At 35.5% G+C, this 23381-nt stretch overlaps 2 protein-coding genes across 3 annotated transcripts in view; one reads left to right on the top strand and one right to left on the bottom strand.

Moving 5' to 3' along the window:
- The window catches only part of LOC113400639 (grpE protein homolog, mitochondrial), a 275541-nt gene that overhangs the window by 164625 nt on the left and 87535 nt on the right, over nucleotides 1-23381 (bottom strand). The gene's annotated exons all lie outside the window — the stretch shown is intronic.
- Nucleotides 1-23381, top strand: part of Sli (slit) — a 153753-nt gene that overhangs the window by 84938 nt on the left and 45434 nt on the right. Inside the window, exons 3-5 of one of the 2 annotated variants that reach the window (XM_064219851.1) lie at nucleotides 6517-6588; nucleotides 7115-7186; nucleotides 7359-7430. In XM_064219851.1, coding sequence (XP_064075921.1) covers nucleotides 6517-6588; nucleotides 7115-7186; nucleotides 7359-7430 — 216 coding nt within the window. The remainder of the gene's footprint in view (nucleotides 1-6516; nucleotides 6589-7114; nucleotides 7187-7358; nucleotides 7431-23381) is intronic. The other variant, XM_064219852.1, reaches the window with a different exon arrangement.

The raw sequence follows: 23381 nt of genomic DNA, 5'->3' as shown, positions 1-23381 counted from the left end.
TTTTTTCAATCGTACGTCAAAATAGAATGACACGTTAATAATGTTTGAAGCTATTTGCTAATACTCTAGCGTCATTAATCAGATTTAAAATAATTTTGCAATATAATCTTTATATAGCTACGCTTTACCATTAAACATTTATCCTAACGATATTTGATTTATTTGTACGAGACGTTTAATCCGAACTATGAATGCAGGCGCACGAAATCAAAATGGCTGACATATTGAGGGACAAAAAACTATTGTAATCCAATGGCAGAGAGATTAAACGAATCTTAGATTATATTTCATGATATTTGCTAATAACTCAGGTATTTTGGGCAGTACTGACAGTTCTTATTTATAATAAAAGACTATTAACACTTAACTACTTTTATCCACTTTAATTTTACTTTCAAAATTCCGATAACAGTTTCGGCAACGTTCAAAACGCCATTTTTTCGGAAATTAGTGAATATCATAGACTAATCAAGCTCTCGACCAATGATATCGCGACAATTTGCTGTCAAATGATGTTTATTACTGTACAACAGTAGTAATGTAATCTATGGTTCAGCATGGATTTGAGAGAAAATGGCGCCTTGAACGTCGACGAAACTGTTATCAGAATTTTGGAAGTAAAATCAAAGTGGATATAAGCAGTTAAGTGTAACAGTGTTGTATTATAAATAAAGATATATTAATCATAAACTCTTAGTAGTGCACAACATAGCTGAGTTATTGGCAAATCGCATGAAATACGTAAATCTAAGGATTGTTTAACTTTATTCCTACTTCCATTTGGAATAGGCTATATAGTATTTTTATTTAATACCAAGATATATAGAAAAAAATGTATATTAAATAATTAGTCCAAAAATATGTTATACTAATATTAAGGACTGGTTATTAAAGATAATTTATATAAATTATATACGATTGAACAATTATACGTGCCAGCTGTTCCGGATCTTAAATAGTGATGTGTGTTATATCGATATTTCCTTAAACAATATGGCTGACGTTTATTTTGAACGTGTGAAGTTATATTTGTTTTATCTATCTTAAATATTATGATCTAGTGTCCATCAGGGTGCACATATTAAGGTCACGCCTTTGCCTCCAAAAATCAGAACGCAATATTTAATTAATTTCTTAGTTCTTTATTATATATGTAGGCGGACAAGCAAATGGGCCACCTGATGGTAAGTGGTCACCACCGCCCGTAGATAATGGCGCTGTAAGAAATATTAACCATTCCTTACATCGCCAATATGCCATTAACCTTGGGTACTAAGATGTTATGTCCTTTGTGCCTGTAGTTACACTGGCTCACTCACCTTTCAAGCCGAAACACAACAACACTGGGTTCTGCTGTTTGGCGTTAGAATATCAGATAAAAAAACTACTAAATATAAAATGAATGAAAAGTTGGAAATTAATTTTGTAAAGAAAATTATCAAATTTAAAGCAATTAATAGCTGCTGTTTTTTTTTTAAATTTATTTAATTACAAGTATCAAAAGTCAAATGTCAAAAATCTTTATTCAATACGGAAGTGATTACACTTGATTATCGATAGTCAAAAATCTACCACCGGTTCGGAAACAAACACCTCGGACCGGAGATAAACCGGCGAAAGAAACTCAGCAATTCTTTTTTTTTAAATGTCATAATTTACAATAACCGTTTTCACACAATAACAATAAATATATTTTCGATAATAATATTTATATATTATTTATTATATGTTTCAAATATATTAAATGCAAATATAAAACATTTAAAATCAATCTAACGTCATTATTGTCCAGAATTATTGAATAAAATTTACATCACTATAAAACTTATGTAAACATCGATATCACTTTCAATTTAATTGCCCAATTTGCTACCGCGAAACCAAACCCGTGACCTTGTTATATTTACGATCCCAGATGTTCATTAATATATATATATATGTATATTAAACTTGCGCAACGATATCAATAATCCATAACTGTTAACTGTCGATATGAGTCACATCACTAGTGCACTCGAATTCGATTATTGACCTAATTATAACTACATTGACATGGATGTAGGGTGACCATAATATAATTTGTAAAACTAACTATACTATGTAAAGATCTTTTTTTTTCTGATTTGATTTTCCAATTTCAAAGATAACTCAAAGATTATATTTGAGCCAGAAAAGTCTGTCAGAAATTCGCAACGAGTACGTTCACGGTAGCCAGGGAGTGACATCGCCGACAAGCTCCAAGAAAGCACGCTGTTTTGGGCACATCAGAAGAAGGTTTTGCTGAGTTTCTTTCGCCGGTTCTTCTCAGGTCCGAAGTGCTAAATTCCGAACCGGTGGTAGATTTTTGACAATCAATAAACAAGTGTAAACACTTCTATATTGAATAAAAAAAAAAAAAAAGACCTCCAGAGTATGTACTCTGGCGGTCTTCTTCTGATGTGCCCAAGGAAATTTAGTGACCAATCCTAACGTTGCAGGGTCCAGACTGAAAGGCGACCTAAAACAAATGGACAGATGGGGTCAGAAAAGATCTTAGATCCTGCAATGTTACTGAAAACGATACGTCAAATAGAGCGAAGTGGAAGCGAGGAAGGCAGACCCCACCATACATACATACATACATTAGCAGCCTGTAAATTTCCCACTGCTGAGCTAAGGCCTCCTCTCCCTTTGAGGAGAAGGTTTTGGTGCATATTCCACCACGCTGCTCCAATGCTGGTTGGTGGAATACACATGTGGCAGAATTTCGTTGTAATTAGACACATGCTTTCCTCACGATGTTTTCCTTCACCGCCGAGCACGAGATGAATTATAAACACAAATTAAGCGCATGAAAATTCAGTTGTGCTTGCCTGGGTTTGAACCCGAAATCATCGATTAAGATGCACGCGTTCTAACCACTGGGTCATCTCGGCCCACCATCAGATGAAAATAATAAATGCACAGGAGAGAGAGAATAAGTCTGTCAGAATCTTCTCGAACAATACTAGTTGTTGTCCCCGGTTTTGCTCACTTTTTAGGGGTTGAACGTCATCGACAATGGCGCCGCAAGAAATATCAACCATTCCTTACATCACCAATGCGCCACCAACCTTGGGAACTAAGATGTTACGTCCCTTGTGCCTGTAGTTACACTGGCTCACTCAACCTTCAAACCGGAACACAACAATAATTAGTACTGCTGTTTGGCGGTAGAATATCTGATGAGTGGATGGTACCCAGACGCGCTTGCACAAAGCCCTACAACCAAGTAAACATATCCCTCTCGTATAAGTTGATTTTCAAAGAAATCCCATTCCGTAATCCGGACGCGTTTCACAACAGTAATATAACTTCGGTACGTGTGTATTTTAGCAACTTATTTAAAATGTATGTGTGTCTTTATAAACGTTTTGAATTACCAGCAATACTCAAGACGGCATGCTTGTTGCATGTATAAATAAATCTCACGGAATATGCACGAGATTAATCCATTAAGGTGAAACTAGTGGGATCCCGCGAAACTTCGCGTTTATTCAAAATATTTATTAGGAATTTCGAAACCTATGACAGGCTTTGATTATAGTCTTAATAAGTCGCTCGTCTACATTTGGTGTCCAAAAAGATGATACTTTATTTTAGTTATGTTAGAATTGGAGTTTGTCGACGTTTTTATTTCTCATACTCTAACTCACTAGTAACTTTTTTCCGCTCTCTAAAATTAATTCTATGTTAAATTGTAACAATTTAGTAAATTGCAATCAAGAATCCTCTTTAATTTTCTGCACATACGGCTGGAGTTCTTCGAAATGAGACCATAACTATTTACGTGCAGCTATCGTCCCATAATCGCTGGGACAAAAATCGGCTCACGCCGTTAATATATAAAATAGTATTAAAACATCGCAATCGTGTTCGACAAACTCACTTTTTATATATAAAAATGTTTTTTTGGCATAGTAAAAAATATATATAGAATTTAACACTTATTTTTAACTTGGTCTATTAAAAAATAATTAATAATTCTCATTGATAAATATTACGAGTATACGACCTCCGTGGTCGAGTGTGTACACCGGTTTTCATGGGTACGCTACTCTGAGGTCCCGGGTTCGATTCCCGGTTTAGTCGACGTAGAAAAAGTTCATTAGTTTTCTACGTTGTCTTGGGTCTGGGTGTTTGTGGTAGCGTCGTTACTTCTGATTTTCCATAACACGAGTGCTTTAGCTACTTACATTGGGATCAGAGTTATGTATGTGATGTTGTCCAATGTATTTATAATTATTACATATTACTCGACACAAGATTATATTGAAGATAAAAAAATGTAGATTATTTGTTGACTTCGAGGCAGGATATAGTATAAAAATGATTATACTTCACTGACATACTATGTCAAAACGATGGCAAAAGACTACTGATTTTCTTGGCGGTTCTTCTCGATAGAATTTACTTTCCGAACCGGCGGTAACTTTACTTTTAAATCAGTAAAATGACGATTCAAAAGTGGTTTTATGAGTCTACTCGTATAAAGTATATTTTATTGATTTTGAGTTATTATATTCTGAGATATGGATACCTCTGAAGTATGTCCACTCGTCAGATATTCTACCGCCAAACAGCAATACTTAGTACCGTTATGTTCCTGTTCAAAAGGTAAGTGAGCCAGTGTAACAAGTACGAGGGAGATATAATCTTGGGAAGGTTGGTGGTACACTAGTTATGTAAGAAATGCTTAAAACTTCTTACCATCTGGTGGCCCGTTTTCCCCTTTCCCTCATACATTATATATGTACAAAAGATCGACCCGCCCCGGCTTCGCACGGATGCAATACTAATACTAAATATACTACAGAATGTCTTTACATACAACGTTCACAGCTTTTCAGTCATTAGACAATACGAACCGCTATGCCGCTGCGTTTTAAATCTGTAATATCTTCGAAATTAAATGTACAATGTATTTAAGGTACTTAATTGGATAAGTCGCTTCGTAAATAAACCGTTATTACTCGTCAAAAGTCATCATCCTCCTCATCCTCCTGCCCTTATCCCAATTTTACTCGGGGTCGGCGCAGCGTGTCTTCTTCTTCCATACTTCTCTGTCGGACGTCATCTCACAAGTAACATTCTTTCTAACCATATCGTCTTTCACACAATCCATCCATCGTTTCTTTGGTCTTCCCATACTACTCGTCAAAAGTAAAGGATAAAAATGGTTATTGTAAAATATTGTATCCATAAGAGATAGACATGTACCATTGGAGACTTTTTTGTAGACCTTTTTAAGGTGTACAAAACTGTGGTACATTATTCTGATCTATCTCGTAGGGTACGGTCAGCGTTTGCAATGTGAGCGCAAAAAAAATGTATTTATTCACGGCATCACATTAGAAACCTCTAAAATAATCAGTGTTTCTCTACTATATTGAGCATGTATTATACATATAAACCTTCCTCTTGAATCGATCTATCTATTAAAAAAACCGCATCAAGATCCGTTGTGTAATTTTAAAGATCTAAGTATACATAGGGACAGACAGCGGTAAGCGACTTTGTTTTATACTATGTAGTGATATATATATGTTTTAGAAGCTCACTGTATCTAACTCACTTCTCCCCGACGGAGGTAATTCACTTACCGGAGTGATCGGTTGTTAAATTGAGAGCACTCCGGTTCTAAATATTCATAGAGCTAGTTAAGGAACTTTCTAAAACTTGTTGCTTAATATTTTTTAAAGTCAAAATCAATCGATGGCACTTAGAAATTAATGACGAAAATGTTACATGACTCAATTGAATTTCTTTGACAGTTCCCGGAAGGTACGATCTTAGTGAAAAACACTGAATTTAAATTTAAATAAATTTAGATATTGGACAACATTTGACAACATCACATACATTACTCTGATCCCAATGTAAGTAGCCAAAGCACTTGTGTTATGGAAAATCAGACGCAACGACGGCACCACAAACACCCAGACTCGAGACAACATATAAAACTAATGAACTTTTTCTACATCGACTCGGCTGGCAATCGAACCCAGGAGCTCGGAACGGCGTACCCATGAAAACCGGTGTACACACCACTCGACCACGGAGGTCGTCAAAACTGGGAATGCAGTATTATATTTACACTAGGGGTTCTAGGGCTCGTGCCCAAGATGGCAAATTTTCAGGCTTGAAAATTTAGAACGATAAGAGAACAGGATTAGGTCGTATTTTTTTTATTTTTTTTTATGGCATTGGTTGGCCGACGAGCATATGGGCCACCTGATGGTAAGTGGTCACCACCGCCCATAGACAAAGGCGCTTTAAGAAATATTAACCATTCCTTACATCACCTATGCGCCACCAACATTGGGAACTAAGATGTTATGTCCCTTGTGCCTGTGATTACACTGGCTCACTCACCCTTCTAACCGGAACACAACAATACAGAGTACTGTTATTTGGCGGTAGAATATCTGAATAATATTTAAGAAGATTAAGGCCAATTTCAACAAAACATTACTAATGACCTGTAACTTGTTTCAGTGACCTGCAAGGCAACAACATCAGCATCATTTTCCAGAGTGACTTCCAGAACTTGAAAGAATTGAAGATTCTGTAAGTACATTTTATAATATTAAAGATCTATTTTGGTGTTTGTTGTTACATATGCTAGTGTGTAACGTATTCCAAACAAAAGGAGAAAAGCCAAATAAACAACTTCGACCTTGAATTGAAGCGATATCATTGGTCGAGAGCTTGAAAAGTCAATTATATTCATTATGTGTTGAAAATTGGCAAATTTTTATCGGAACTTTGGAGGTAAAATTACATTAACAGCCTGGAAATTTCCCACGGCTGGACTAAGGCCTCCTCTCCATTTGAGGAGAAGGTTTGGAGCTAATTCCACCACGCTGCTCCAATGCAGGTTTCCTTACGTTGTTTTCCTTCACCGCCGAGCACGAGATGAATTATAAATACAAATTAAGCACATGAAAATTAGTGGTGCTTGCCTGGGTTTGAACCCACAATCATCGTTTAAGATGCACGAGTTCTAACCACTAGGCCATCTCGGCTCCTATAGGTAAAAACCGAAACCGAAACCGAAACCGAAATCCATTGTAAACATATATTTTTGTTTCAGACAATTATCAGAAAATCAAATACACACGATCGAACGAGACGCATTCTTGGAGCTGAACGCACTCGAGCGCCTGTGAGTACAATTTTATTAAATAAATCAAAGAACGTCCTTACAAAGTTGTGCCGTCCTCTAATACATTCGCAACAGAATAAAAACCGACCAATCGTGGACGACGAAACGTGTAGTTTCGTACGGGGTGACCTTGTAGTGTTGTCATTTGTTTTTTTTTGTATTCAAATTTCAGAAAACTGAGCAATAACCGACTCGGCCACATGCCTGATGGCCTTTTTGTGAGATTGAGGCATCTACAGCGTTTGTGAGTAGTTGGTTTGGGCTAACCCAGCCAATGGTGTGGTGCCCGCATACTCACCCCCCCCCCCCTGAAAAATGCTGATGATTGACGTTTTACTAAGGTTTTTTTTCGTATGTAATATGTTTTTGTTATGTAAGTATATTAACAGAAACCTTTTTAAAATAACGACTCGGCATTTCATTGAGTTCACAAATCAAATCTGAATTTATATTTAACTTATATTCTATATAAACGTATTTATGTAATACATACTAAAATATATATATTTAAATGGTCATATTTATATGTATATATTTAATTATATTGGCATTCAATAATAAATTAACACACAGTACTTCGGAGTAAATATCTACACAGATACACAATAAATGACTCCATGTATTGTGTATCTGTGTGTGTGTGTTACAACGCTGCATCAGGCGGTGCAATATTGTGCATCGACTAACACCGTATTCACGACCATAACCGACCACAACTATGTATATTATAAATATATCTATATAAATAAAGCGAAATACTGCTCACTGTTTAATCACGAAATCTCAGAAACAATAAAACCTACAAACTTGAAATTTGCCAGGTAGGTTGCTTATAGGGTGTAGACATCCGCTAAGAACGGATTTCACGAAACTCCACCCCTAAGGGTAAACGGGGGTTGGAAGTTTGTGTTTTATAAATTAAAATTTTATAAATTTCGGGTAAAACCGCAGGTTCAGCTAGTATATTACAAAGTTGTTCTTAATAACCACAAACTGCAAATCGCATCATTTGAAATAAAAGACGAATTTGATTGCTTACATTGTAACTTAAATACTTAATTAAATAAAAAAGTATGTATATCTTTAATAAAAAACGATTAGTGTGAAAATTATTTATTATCTGTTTGTATTATATTTTATATATATTTATTTTAAAAAAGTTCCGATTTGATGGGTGATTCATACCTGTAGGTATCCGGCGCTTTGATCTCGTAACCATACCCCCTTAATCACAATTCGTCCAATCAGATTGACTGATCGAAGATGAACACAAGAATCGATGTCAACAGAAGTATTTAATCGATTTTCGATTTATGCGTTTCAAATCGTTTTCAAAGTGTTGCAATTATTAAATATAAATACACAGGGTTATCATTTGAATTATTATATTTTTGTCATAAATAAAAAGATTATTTTATAATTTTATAGCAATTTTTTTCTGTAATTTCAATTATATTTTTAAATATTTTACATTACGTGACGTTACAAGCGTTCGTTACGAGTGTTGTAGTCACTTGAGTGTATGTTTATGAAGTGTAAGTTAATGTTCCGTTAAAAACAATAAACAGCGCGAAACATTTCATTTATTTTATTCCAAGGCATTATAAATTGCGACTTATGCCACTAGACACTGACTACAGTGAAAGAATCAAATACGCAAACTGTGATTCGATTTTTGAATCTGAAAATTAAAATGTTCATTTTCGATCGTTGATTGAGGAATCGTTATTAAGGCTCAGCTTCGCAGACTTCTCGTTGCCCTTGCTTAGCGGGTTTATAATCTGCATCAATAGACCCACATCAAGATATCTCTTACCCTTAATGGTTAAAACTCCATCGTTTTGTGAACGAAAAAAAAAAAATTAAATAAAACTTTTACAATTAATTTAGGTCTAGTGAGCCGTACACCAGTCCACTAGGCCTAAATTAAAATAAAATCATCATCACCATTTTAAACTAATAAATGATTAGAAAATCGTTCACAACTCGAAATATAATCGTAAATACATTATTTCTTCTAACCGTCATCCTCTAGCTAGGTTGCTCACCTTCAGGGCTTTCTATGGTGTAAGGTTGTACATACCCCCTACCTGGGGTAACCTAGCTTTATGTGTATTGTAAATAAACTAGGTATAAGCTAGATATAATTTTTAGATTTAATAATGCTAAGATTCTACACTACAACCATTCGATTACTACAGTCTTCGCAGTCTTAGTGTACCGTTTGGTTATAATTACTTTCACCGAAATTTTTAAAATGTGATGTATTTATAATGCAATTTCCTTCACTATAACGACTAAGATTAAAGATTACAACTGTCATTTATTTTTAGGCCTAGTGTACCGTCTGGTTACATGCGTATAGTTTTTCTGTTACCAAGTTCTAGCTACGAATTAGCTTGGACATAAAAAACTAAAATGTTTAAAAAAAAAAGGAACTTCAGGCTAACTACCTTTGACAATAGTCATGTAATTAAAATATGAGTATATAAACAAGCTTTTATTAGGTATATGGGTAAGTATTTAACAGATCTTTGCAAGATGATTTTAAGTGACTTCCAGAAGTCTAAATAATGTTCTGAAAGTCGACCATACATCAGTATCTATACTAGTATTTTAAATGCGAAAGTAACTCTGTCTGTCTGTCTTTCTCGGCCAAATCGCTGAATCGAATTAGATGAAACTTGATATGAAGTAAACTTGAACTCCAAGGAACATAGGCTTCCTTGTAATGCTGAATACCTCACCACCAACCCCTTAAACGCCAGCGAATCCTCGTGCAACAACATTACAACAGCCTGTAAATTTCCCAATGCTGAACCAAGGCCTACTTTCAATTTGAGGAGAAGACTTGGTGCATATTCCTCCACACTGCTCCAATACGGGTTGGTGGATACACATGTGGCAGAATTTCGTTGAAATTAGACACATGCTTATTCCTCTTATAGATAAATTATAAATACAAATTAAGGACATGAAAATTCAGTAGTGCTTGCCTGGGTTTGAACCCGCATTCAAATCAAATCTAATCAAATCAATTTTATTCAAGTAAACTTCAGAACGAAGCGTTTTTGAATCGTCAATATTAAAATACTACCACCGTTTCGGAAAGCGGCCTCCAGCGAGAGGAAACGGCAAGAAACTCGCATAGTTGCTCTTTTCAAATAAACTGATTTACAATGCTGTTTTTTTTACAATAATCAGTGTCCTGTGATGGAACCCGAGCCTAAATCCAGGCGTTTTTTTTTTTATAAAAAGTAAGTACTCTTTTAATGAATAATAAGACTTATTTATTAATTTAGTCTTAATAAACTTTTTAAATTTCGTAAATGGTAAATTGGTTACATTTCCCGGTATCTTATTATATGTGCGTATACCATTGCCTAAAAACGTTCTCTGTACCGTATGCGAACGGAAAGTAGGGGTTACAAGTTTATTCTTATTTCTCGTATTAATAGTATGTATATCAGCTTTTATGGAATACTTTTGTATATTCTTCTGTATAAACATTATATTATCGTAAATATATTGTGAAGCAGCCGTTGATACACCTATTTCTTTAAATTTTTCGCGTAATGATGTCCTAGAGCTAATATTGTAAACAGTTCGGATAGCTCTTTTCTAATATGACGACCTCCGTGGTCGAGTAGCGTGTACACCGGTTTTCATGGGTACGCCAATCCGAGGTCCCGGGTTCGATCCCCGGCCGAGTCGATATAGAAAAAGTTCATTAGTTTTCTATGTTGTCTTGGGTCTGGGTGTTTGTGGTACCGTCGTTACTTCTGATTTCCATAACACAAGTGCTTTAGCTACTTACATTGGGATCAGAGTAATGTATGTGATGTTGTCCAATATTTATATTTATATTATATTTATATTTTCTGCAGAATAAATACTATTTTATACATCGGTTAAGATGCACGCGTTCTAACCACTGGGCCATCTCGGCTCTATCATTCGTTCGACGTTATCTAATAAAGCGCGTTCTTTAAACTGTAATATTATTTAAAATAGGATCATAACGATGGTATGTTATTTAAGAACCATATCACTATATGTGGTACCACCCACTCATCACATATTTCACTTACAAATAACGATATTTGATATTTTTGTGATCCGTTTTAAGGGTGAGTGAGCCAGTGTAACTACAGCACAAGGGACATAACATCTTAGTTCCCAGGGTCAGTGACGTATTGACTATTTAATAAATGGTTGTTATCATTACGTAGTATAAAACAAAGTCGCTTACCGCTGTCTGTCCCTGTGTATGCTTAGATTTTGATGAGGTTTTTTTTTAATAGATAGATCGATTTAAGAGGAAAGTTTATATGTATAATACATGCACAATATAGTAGAGAAACACTGATAATTTTTTTAGAGGTTCCTGATCACTATGTCGAAATAAACACATTTTTTGAGCTTACATTGCAAACGCTGGCTGAACCCTAGGAGATAGATCGAAATAATGTACTACAGTATTGTACACCTTAAGAAGGTCTTCAAAAAAGTTTGTTATGGTATATGTCTATTTCTTAGGAATATCCAACAACAACCATTTTTTATCCTTTACTTTTTACGAGAAATAATGGCTTATTTTCGAAGCGATTTTAAGCAATACAGCATTAATCCTTGTCCAACTAAGTACCTTAAATACATTGTGCATTTAATATAGATCAATATGGCCCTTTACAGCGTGTAATTTAAATGAATATTTTCGAAGATATTACAGATTTAAAATGCAGGGACATGGCGATTGGTATCGTCTAATAATTGAATTGAAAAAGTGAACGTTGTAAGACATATAACCTACTCGTATATTTAGAATCAGCATAACACCCGTGCTAAGCCGGAGCGGATCGCTAGTTTATTACTATGACTATATTCACTGACCATTTGATGGGCCATTTACGAATAAAATGGCTTCCAAAATATTCGTTTACTTTATTTATGCGGGATGACTTTTTCGATTTCGTTTAATAATCTTTGTGATTGTCGGAAATGAGTTATTACTGAGTTTCTTGCCGGTTCTTCTGCAGTATCAATATTCCGAATTTGTGGTACATTTAATTTGATCGTGTAAAATCACAATGAAAAAGTGCTCGCAATGTACTACTTGATTAAAAAAACATGTTTTAGGAATTTCGTATCCTATGACAGGTTTTGTTTTGATTTCTGAAACTGCAAGTCAATCGTGTACATTTGACGCCAAAATGATGTAACTTTATCTAAATGAAAATTTTAATGTCAAATAATTTTGTTTACGTTTTTAATTTTATTTTTCTTATACAGCCGTAACACCGCTCCGACCTAAGTAACTTTATTCCGCTCTCTAAAATCAATTATTTGTTAAATCATCCCAATTTAGTAAATGGCAATAAAGAATCCTCTTTATTTTTCTGCACATACGACTGGAGCTCTTCGAAATGAGACCATAACTATTTACGTGCAGCTATCGTCCCAAAATCACTGACCAAAAATCGACATACGCATTTAATTTTTTTAATATATTGGACAACATCACATACATCACTCCGATCCCAATGTAAGTAGCTAAAGCACTCGTGTTATGGAAAATCAGACGTAACGACGGTACCACAGACACCCAGACCCAAGACAACATAGAAAACTAATGAACTTTTTCTACTCGACCACGGAGATCTTTGCATTGCTATTAATATATAAGAGTTTTTTTTTTTTTAAATCGAATTCCCAAGTTACGGACGCGTTCATACGTAGTGCACTGAATATCGATACAATAATTAATTACATTAGAGTTCTCCACACGAGGCATTCAGAGACCGGACGGTAGTCTCATAATACGATCAACTGGCCCACAATAGACTGAACGTGACTTTGACACTAGGGATGGGATTATTCGATGCCGTTGTCGATATAAACGTATTTATTTCTTTGTATATATATATATATTTATTACAGGCTTAAATCTTATTGAAATAATACTTAGATTTATTATTTTGCCGTACGTGTTTAAGAGGTTTGTGACTGGACAACTATTACACACGAACGGTTAGTGTTCTGGAGTTTTATTTATTATATAACGTCCTGCGTGTGTATATAACAATTGTTATTGTGAAGAAGTACATCTATACTGTATGATACTGTAACGCTAAATTACAGAAAACTTTGTAGTAGAAAAAACTCTCTGCCTTTCATGGTGGTCTGTCAAACGTAGTCGAATTCTATTTATCTGAAACATATATATACTAGTCCGCCCCGACTTCGTACGGGTAAAATACAACGATACGGTTACCATTACTTGAACTGAAAATTATTAATCAAATATTCTTAATTAATGAGAATCTACATCGCTCAAATCAAATCGAATCAAAATATACTTTATACGAGCTCTTTCGAATCGTCATTTAACAAACTATATTAAGTGAAGCTACCACCGGTTCGGAATGCAGATTCTCAACTAGGCAAGAAACTCAGTAGTTACTCTTTTTCAACATTTAAAAATACAGCGTCATAGTAGTTAAATACGATTACGTAGGTATATAATACAGCCTGCCTGGAAGTCAACAAGTATTATTATAATATTGTAATGTTAAAAAAAAACCTTCAAAGAATGTTTGTGTGGTAAAGGTTACTATAACTTGACGACCTCCGTGGTCGAGTAGTGTGTTCCGGTTTTCATGGGTACGCCACTCCGAAGTCCCGGGCTCGATTCCCGGCCGAGTCGATGCAGAAAAAGTTCATTAGTTTTCTATGTTGTCTTGGGTCTGGGTGTTTGTGGTGCCGTCGTTACTTCTGATTTTCCGTTACACAAGTGCTTTAGCTGCTTACATTGGGATCAGAGTAATGTATGTGATGTTGTATAATATTTATAAATATAATATTATAACATAATCAGCCTGTAAATTTCCCACTGCTGGGCTAAGGCCTCCTCTCCCGTTGAGGAGAAGGTATGGAGCATATTCCACCACGCTGCTCCAATGCGGGTTGGTGGAATACACATGTGGCAGAATTTCGTTGAAATTAGACACGTGCAGGTTTCCTCACGATGTTTTCCTTCACCGCCGAGCACGAGATGAATTATAAACAAATTAAGCACATGTAAATTCAGTGGTGCCTGCCTGGGTTTGAACCCGAAATCATCGGTTAAGATGCACGCGTTCTAACCACTGGGCCATCTCGGCTCTTCTAATATTTATTCATTGTTTTTATAATTACAACGACTTCGTAGATAGCACGCCTTGGAATTGAAGCGATTCCAAGCCGATTCAAAAATAAATGTTTTATCATTGTTAACGCACATTTCTGACAAAACTCTCGCGGACTTTCTTTCAACTCTCTCTGTTCTTCTCAGCTCTGAAGTGTCTCTTTCCGAACCAGTAGGAGAATTTTAGCAATCAAGAACAAAGTGTAATGTCTCCATGTTGAACAGAGATTTGAATTTAATACATATGTCACCGTAAAATTGTAGATAACATGTTCAATTATAATTTTCATGTGCATAATTTGTGTTTATAATTCATCTCGTGCTCGGCGGTGAAGGAAAACATCGTGAGGAAACCTGCATGTGTCCAATTTCAACGAAATTCTGCCACATGTGTATTCCACCAACCCGCATTGGAGCAGCGTGGTGAAACATGCCCCAAACCTTCACCTCAAAGGGAGAGGAGGCCTTAGCCCAGCAGTGAGAAAATTACAGGCTGTTAATGTTGTATCAACGTGAGTCTGTTTAAATATTTCACGTGTGAGAAACGAAGGGTCTACCCCCCAAACCCCCTCCACACGTGATATATTACGGGTTTATTAGTTTATATATCAACTAATTTACATAAACCATAATAAACTTTACGCCTTAACTTTTCTCAAGAATCACTCCGTCCATTGGTGTAAATCAGATCCGATCGGTACTGAGACTTTGCTATCCGTTCGTCTGTCACCAGGCTGTATCTCATGAACCGTGTTACTTAGACGGTTGAAATTTTCACATATGATATCTATCTGTTGCCGCTGTAACAAAAAAAACCTAAAAAATAGAATAAAATAAATATTCATAGCGGCCGTACAACAAACGTGTTTTTTTGACGTTTTTTTAGATAACGGCACGGAACCCTTTGTTTATCGCGTTTAGACAGACGCGGCAGGAGGACTATGTTTTACCTACCCTACGTGAGGCTAGAATAAAGATCTACATACAAAGTTTATGTCATCCATACATATAATAAAATTGGAGTGTCCGTTTGTAATATTAAAATAACCGCGTTTTACTAAATTAATATGTATGTATACACGGTACATATACCTGAATAACATTTTTTACAATTTTTGTCTGTCTGTTTGTTCCGGCTAATCTTTGGAACGGCTGGACCGATTTTGACGGAACTTTCACTGGCAGATAGCTGATGTAATAAGGAGTAACTTAGGATACTTTTATTTTAGAATTATTTGTAAAATTATAATAAAGTCACGCTTTTTTATTAAATCCAAACGCGCACGAAGTCGCGGGCACAGCTAGTAATACATATAACTATATTCATCAAAAACAAAAGTCATATCCGCCAATTTATCCAAAACCTTATCATTGAAGAAAATCGATCTATAGTTTTTGAGATCATCGCGTTCATACAGACAGACAGACAGACTGAGTGATGTCTTTTTAGAAGTGAGAATAATAAAAATTAAATTAACAGGATAAACGCAATATCTCAAAGGCCCCATACTCTAGGCCACTACGAGTTCACAAACCGTATTAAAATCCAGAAGTACCTACTTTATTTTATAATACGTAGTAACATTTACTTATTTGAAAACGTTATTTGATATATATTTACGAATCCGGCCATATTCTATAGTAAAATCGATTGAGACATTAAGGCTCTATGGACAAACAAATAACCCATACGTTGCCGACCTGGCTGGATCAAGTATTTAATTAAAGCCCCCAGATGTGCCTTAATACCGACTTTGTGGGTAAATTGTCCCTGTTAAGCCGATCTGGACCAGTAATAAACAAACATTTTGTACGCGCGAGAGGTAACTGTACTATATTCAAATGACTAAAAAGCAGAGTTGTTACGAAATCTGGACCCTTACTTTCGAAGATACTTTTCTTGTGCTCCCTTGGTCTTCACAGACTTGAAGAACACGATCCAAGGGATATTAATTGCAGGATAGGAGAAAGATTTAGAGAAGAAGTCCGTTACACTAGCTAACCTTTAAGCGCGGCGCACTCACGATACACACGTCGCCGCGGCCCGCGGAAGTACGTCACACGTCAAAATCATACCTTGGACATTTAACGTTTCAATATATGCATGAATCAATCCGTCCATCGGTTTTTGAGCTTAGTAGACAGACAGATGCGACGACTTTAATTTATACTAGCTATCAGCAGTGCTACACTATACAGACCGTCTGTATACGAATTTTATTATTTCTGCTTAGGAAACTTGAGCTTGAAATTTCTGAGCTTTTCTCTACTATATTATGCATGTATTATAAACATATATGTATATAAACCTTCCTCTTGAATCACTTCGTTTATATATGAAAACCGCATCAAAATCCGTTGCGTCGTTTAAAAGATCCAAACGTACAGACGGGAAGAGATATTACTTCAAAGGCATATGGAAGTTAGTTATTAACGATACGAAAGAACTAATCATCAAAAAGGAAATTATAGTAGTTAAAAATATTATGACTAATAAGATTCATCGTGGATTTACGAAAACAAAGAAATACCAAAATTAAATAATAAAAATATTAGACTATCGATATAAAGGGCACCGAACATCACTAACCCCAAACCTACTTAAGACACCATGTAACCATGCTGACAGTATGATATATGCCCATGTGAACGGACAGACAAATTTTATTATGATCGTTCATCTAATGTTGAAAAACCGGGTCAAATTTGAGATGTAAACATATGAATAAATTTTTCTAATATTTGATCCTTGTTACTAGCAAAGTGGTTGAAATACGTAACAAAAGACGACTGACAGACCACGATAAATAAATATAAATAAATAAATATAAATAAATATTGGACAACATCACATACATTACTCTGATCCCAATGTAAGTAGCTAAAGCACTCGTGTTATGGAAAATCAGAAGTAACGACGGCACCACAAACACCCAGACCAAGACAATATAGAAAACTAATGAACATTTTCTACATCGACTCGGCCGCGAATCGACCCTGGGACCTCGGAGTGCCGTACCCATGAGAACCGGTGTACACACTACTCGACCACGGTCGTCAAAAACAAATAATATCGATATTTCTGCTAGCACTTGTACCGAATGAAAAACTACACGAAAGTCAAACTTGTCACGTTAATAGTCTAAATTAAAGCGGGCGAAACTGCAAAGCGCAGCTAGTCATAAAATAATATCATATTACTATATTACACTTGAACCTTCTCCGAAACGCGCTTCTACTTCCGGTATAAGTTTTATGTATATTGGTTTAGTAGCTTATACAGTCAGACATTACAAAAACAAACATCTAATTTATATATACAAATACTAGAGACCCGCCCCGGCTTCGCACGTTTGCAATGCTTATTAGCATAATGTACTACAGAATGTCCTACAACGTTCACAGTTTTTCAGACATTAGACAATTCAAACCGCTATGTCCCTGAGTGTTTAATCTGTGATATCTTCGAAAATATTCATTTAAATTACACGCTGTTAAGGGCCATATTGATCTATATTAAATGCACAATGTATTTAAGGTGCTTAATTGGACTAGCAATTCGCACCAGCTTCGCACGGGTGCAATTATAAATGTTAAAATAACTCTGTCTGTGGCTCTTTCACTGCCAAACAACTGTATTTGATATGAAGTAATTATGTCTATAACCTAACTCAAAACCCGAGCGAATCTGTAGCAATCAACTAGTCATTAAATTTTGTTTTTGATTAATTTAAATGATATTCGCTTCATCAATAATAAAACTTTGAATTTAATTTACACTTTAAAAAACAGCTCGAAATTTAACGAAAAAAAATACATTTACTGTATTTCGAAAGTGTAGTTGCGTTTCTATAGCGCTGGGTACGAAGGAACTTAGCGCCATTTTATTACGTACACTTCAGCACAATAAAAACTATAAACATTTTTATTTATTCAAAATTTATTTATTTATAATATAAAACTGTACTCATATAATTACAGGACATGTTTGTCCTAATTCCATAATACATCACGTTTAATAACAATATGTTAAATAAGTTACAACGTTATATAGGCCATCTTTGTGAGCTCACTCAGGCTGCAATAAAACAAATGCACCCTGACGGCTGTCACGTTGAGGCTACGTAAAGTGCGCGTCAGTGGCGCCTCCTTGAGCGACTTGAACATATTAACTAATTTTAAAACATACTAGTATTGTATTTAGATTGGAGCGTCACGGAAGCAAGCGCAAGTGATGTCCCCCGGAATAAACGGAGTGGATACCGCTGGTTTTTTAGTTGGTATTCCGGTAAGCTGGAGCGCAACAGGCGTTCCCAGCACCGGGGAGTCCTACATACTTCACTTGGGGGAACGCAACAACATTACAACATTAGCAGCCTGTAAATTTCCCACTGCTGGGCTAAAAGTTCCTCTCCCTTTGAGGTTTGGATCATATTCTACCACGCCGCTCCAATGCGGATTGGTAGAATCCACATGTGGCAAAATTTCGTCGAAATTAGACACATGCAGGTTTCCTCGCGACGTTTTCCTTCACCGCCAAACACGAGATGGATTATAAACACAAATTAAGCACATGAAAATTCAGCGGTGCCTGCCTGGGTTTGAACCCGAAATCATCGGTTAAGATGCACGCGTTCTAACCACTGGTCCATCTCGATTCTCGGGAGGAACGCGTAAGAGCGTTTTTCCAGCGAAAAAAAAAAGTATTGAGTATATTAAAATTGAGTGTTTTGATGAGCGTGGTTGACGTGAGTACTACACGACAAAGTTACTCACTAAACCGTCTAAGTGTCAAGTCGCTCGCAATAGACAACTTCATACATTATCTTATTTCGTAATGTTTATTTTATTACAAATTTAAATCGAGAATGTCGAAATTTGTTTGTAAGTGTAATAGCGTCGGTAAAAATAATAATTATTATTATTATTTTATTATTAATAAGCAGATTGTTATTATGTTATAGTAATTAAATATTTGTCCGCAATTATTTTTAATTCTTAACTACGCCAAAGAATTATGACTTTTAAACGAATCAAATCAAAATCCTTTAGTCAATATAGAATAACACTTACTTATTGATTGTCAAATTAAACACTACCACCGGTCCGGAAAAGAAACTACCCTAAGAAGAACCGGCGAAAAAAACTTACCGGGTTTTTTTATATGCGTGTACTTTTTTATGGGCCTTTCCGGTGAATAGTTTAAAAACGAATAGAAAATTATATGAAAATTAATTAATATTAAGTATTTAAAGTGTGTACACTTTATTTGGCTGCGTGTGTACGTCTCGTATAACGAGTCCTCAAAGGCGAAATTCTTCAAAGGACTTGTATAGCCTTTATGCCCGACTTCACTATTATTCAAATAAATGATTCAACACTTTACAAAGTTATCCATTGTGGAAACTTGTAGAAGGAAAATGTACTGTTTTTGTGGAACATGTCTTTTGAAAATTAAGTCGATTTTCATATTCAGCGACCATTAATACTTAGTATTGTTCTGTTCTAGTTTAAATGAGTGAGCCAGTGTAACTACAAACACGAAATACTAAAAAGCGTAACTACTGAGTCCTTGCCGGTTCTCGGCAGAATCTAATATCTGAAACGGTGGCAGCTTTACATTTAAATCGACCCTATAAAATGACGATTCAAAAGTGCTTTTATGAGCCTACTTGATAAAGAATATTTTTTTTATTTGATTCGATTTGTTCCAAGGGTTGGTGACGTGTGGACGATATCCTTGCAACAGCGCCAAAGTCTATGAGCGTACCACTTACCATCAGGTGGTCAATTTTCCCGTGCGTCTAGCTATTTAATAAACATCTACCCAGACCTTCACAAAGCTGTACCGCCGAGTAAACATCTTCTTGATATCTATCCTCCGTAGTCGAGTAGTGTGTACACCGGTTTCCATGGGTACGCTCCTCCGAGGTTCCCCGGGTTCGGTTACCGGCCGAGTCGACGTAGAAAAAGTTCATTAGTTTTCTATGTTCTCTCGGGTCTGGGTGGTTGTGGTGCCGTCGTTACGTCTGATTTTCCATAACACGAGTGCTTTAGCTACTTACATTGGGATCAGAGTAATGTATGTGATGTTGTCCGATATTTATTTATTATTATTATTATCCTCTCGCCTTGGACCAGCAGATACAGGCTGTTACAATAGACAAAAACATTTAACGTTATATTTTCATTATACAGGAATGATCCAAATACTTCCGGTCGCAGCAGCTTCCGCTACATTATGTGTGTCAACGCAGGAACATGACCGCGCATAATAATATCCCATGTTCGTCTTTTGATATCATAAATCTGAGAACACAAGGTTTTGAAATTCAATCTAGGATATTACGATTAAAACTAATTCTATATACTAGCTAGCCGTCCCGGTTTCGTCTACAGTTTTCATACGGTTTTCAGTGGAACATCTCGGTTTTAGCTATGTAACCCTAGCTGTTTACTAGCTGTGCCCGCGACTTCGTGCGCGTTTGAATTTAACAATAGTTGTTGTTGTAACCTCAGTTACTCCTTATTACATCAGCTATCTGCCAGTGAAAGTCTCGTCAAAATCGGTCCAGCCGTTCGAGAGATTAGCCGGAACAAACCGACAGACAGACAAAAATTTAAAAAATGTTATTTCGGTATATGTACCGGGTATGCATATACAGGGTTATTGGTAATTCGACGTATTCCCGTTAGGAGGTGATAGGGGTGACTATTTGCGATATTTTTAACCCCATATGCATGATGCAAAAGTGAACCGTTTTTGAGTTATAACGTTTTTTAGATTTTTTCAAAATAAGTCAAAAATGCAACTTCAAAAATTTATTTAAAAAAAAGTATCAACTAAAATATTTTTTCTTTCTTTTTCTTCTGATTTATAAAAACTGGTTATTTGTCAATATTAAAACAATAATTATCGGTCCAAATTTATAAATGCGAGACGGAAAAAGATATTAATTCAATATTTTTTTGTTTTTTTTTTTCACAAAAATGCCTTAAAAACAAAAAAAAACTTTATGAAACTTGTCCTGCAGATTATTTTAAAAACATAACCGTTTTCTAAGCTCTCCAAAAATGTATAACAACTAGGAACTTATTTCAAAACCACCGAAATAAAATGACCACAAAGGACGCTGGTGGAAATTAAAATTCGAACAAAACTTAAATTCGCTCTTTGAATGTCTCGCAAATAGGTTTAATACGTACCTAACCAATGCAAGATTAGTCGCGTCGGTTTCCTCTTCACCGGCCACCGGATGTATCAGTTTATAATAAGCGAATCCGGGAAACTGGGAGTGTTCAGAGACGACAAATTGATGTCGAAAGACTCCCAGTCCATGTTGTTAATTACTGAAAGGATAAGAATTTATCCATGAACCATTCGAACCATTTCGACAAACACCTTCACCGCACGACTCTCTGTAACACAGCACAGCATACACAGCATGGTCTACAGTGCATTATGCAGGATTCAATCTGGGGGTTAAAATTATCGCAAATAATCACCCCTATCACCTCCTAACGGGAATACGTCGAATTACCAATAACCCTGTATATGCATTTAGTTAGTAAAATCGGTTATTTTAATATTACAGACACTCAAATTTTATTATATGTACAAATATATATAATATTATATTTATCATAGTTTGAATACAAGCGCAGACAACCCTAGCAAAGATGAAATTTTAAGGTGAAAATATCTTGTTACATTTGAAAGAATGGGGAGGGAAGAATGGGGCTCCCGTGGGTATCGCTGGGAGGTCTATTGCTTGGGAATTATTCATAGTACCCACGCTTCCGACGTAAGGTTGTGTAATTCAGTGAAGGAACTTGAAGCGATGGTTCAGTTGTTGAAACACGAAAATCTATACTGAAGATTACGGTTTCAAATCGGGATAAACAACATTTATTTTTTATTTCGCTATTTTGTGTTGTGATGTCAGCGTGAAGGAATACATAGTGAGGTGACCTGGACGTGGGTTGAAAATCTATTACAAATATGGTGCATTTATAATCTGTCATCTACAGTCAACATAATACCTTCAATCAGCCTGTAAATTTCCCACTGCTGGGCTAAGGCCTCTTCTCCCTATGAGGAGAAGGTTTGGGCATATTCGACCACGCTGCTCCAATGCGGGTTGGTGGAATACACATGTGGCAGAATTTCGTTGAAATTAGGAAATGAAAACATCGTCAGGAAGCCTGTATGTGTCGTTTGTAAATCTGCCACATATATCTAATTTACATGAAGCCTTTGTTTCGGGTTGACCTTAATTTCTGAGAATAAAGGTTCTGTAAAGGAAAACATCGTGAGGAAGCCTTCATGTGTTGCTGGACAATATCACGTATATGTCTAATACGTATGAATCGTTTGTCCCAAAGTGTTGTATCTATATAACAAATTCAAATCTCTATTCAACATAGAAATATTATACTTCCTTATTGATCCGCAAAAATCTATCAACGGTTCGGAAAGATACACTTTAAACCTGAGAAGAATCGGCGAAAGAAACTCAGAGGGATAATTGATTATTTTGGCAATGAATTGTTTTAACAATGATTAATTATTTATTTATTTTAAATTACCGATTATAGCTTTGGGATATTATCAATTTTATAAGAACGTGTAGTTCTATATTCAAATATTTTTTTCTTTCATCTAACTTATGTCCATCCAGATATCGAAATTCGAACACAAAAATTACCGAAACTTTAGACAAACACTTATACGAATATACAGGGCTAGAAATTTTGTTTTAATAGTAATTTCAATCGTACAGACGTATAACAGTTTTGTTACTAGATATACTTTGAAAATGCCTTCCCAATAATTTACATAACAATTGTAGGGAATTCTCAAAAGGTTTTTTTTTCTTGTAAACGCAAACGAAGGGTGACTTTATTCGATTTGGAAGCGAAAAGCGCTGTCGATTTTGATGGAAATTAAATTATTAAAATACATACAAAAAACTCAGAGATTTTTTTGTTAAAATGTTTGTTTTTTTT

Source organism: Vanessa tameamea, chromosome 29 (assembly GCF_037043105.1).
Source record: "Vanessa tameamea isolate UH-Manoa-2023 chromosome 29, ilVanTame1 primary haplotype, whole genome shotgun sequence".
NCBI classification, from domain to species: Eukaryota; Metazoa; Arthropoda; class Insecta; order Lepidoptera; family Nymphalidae; genus Vanessa; species Vanessa tameamea.
This window is presented reverse-complemented; position numbering and strand designations above follow the sequence as displayed.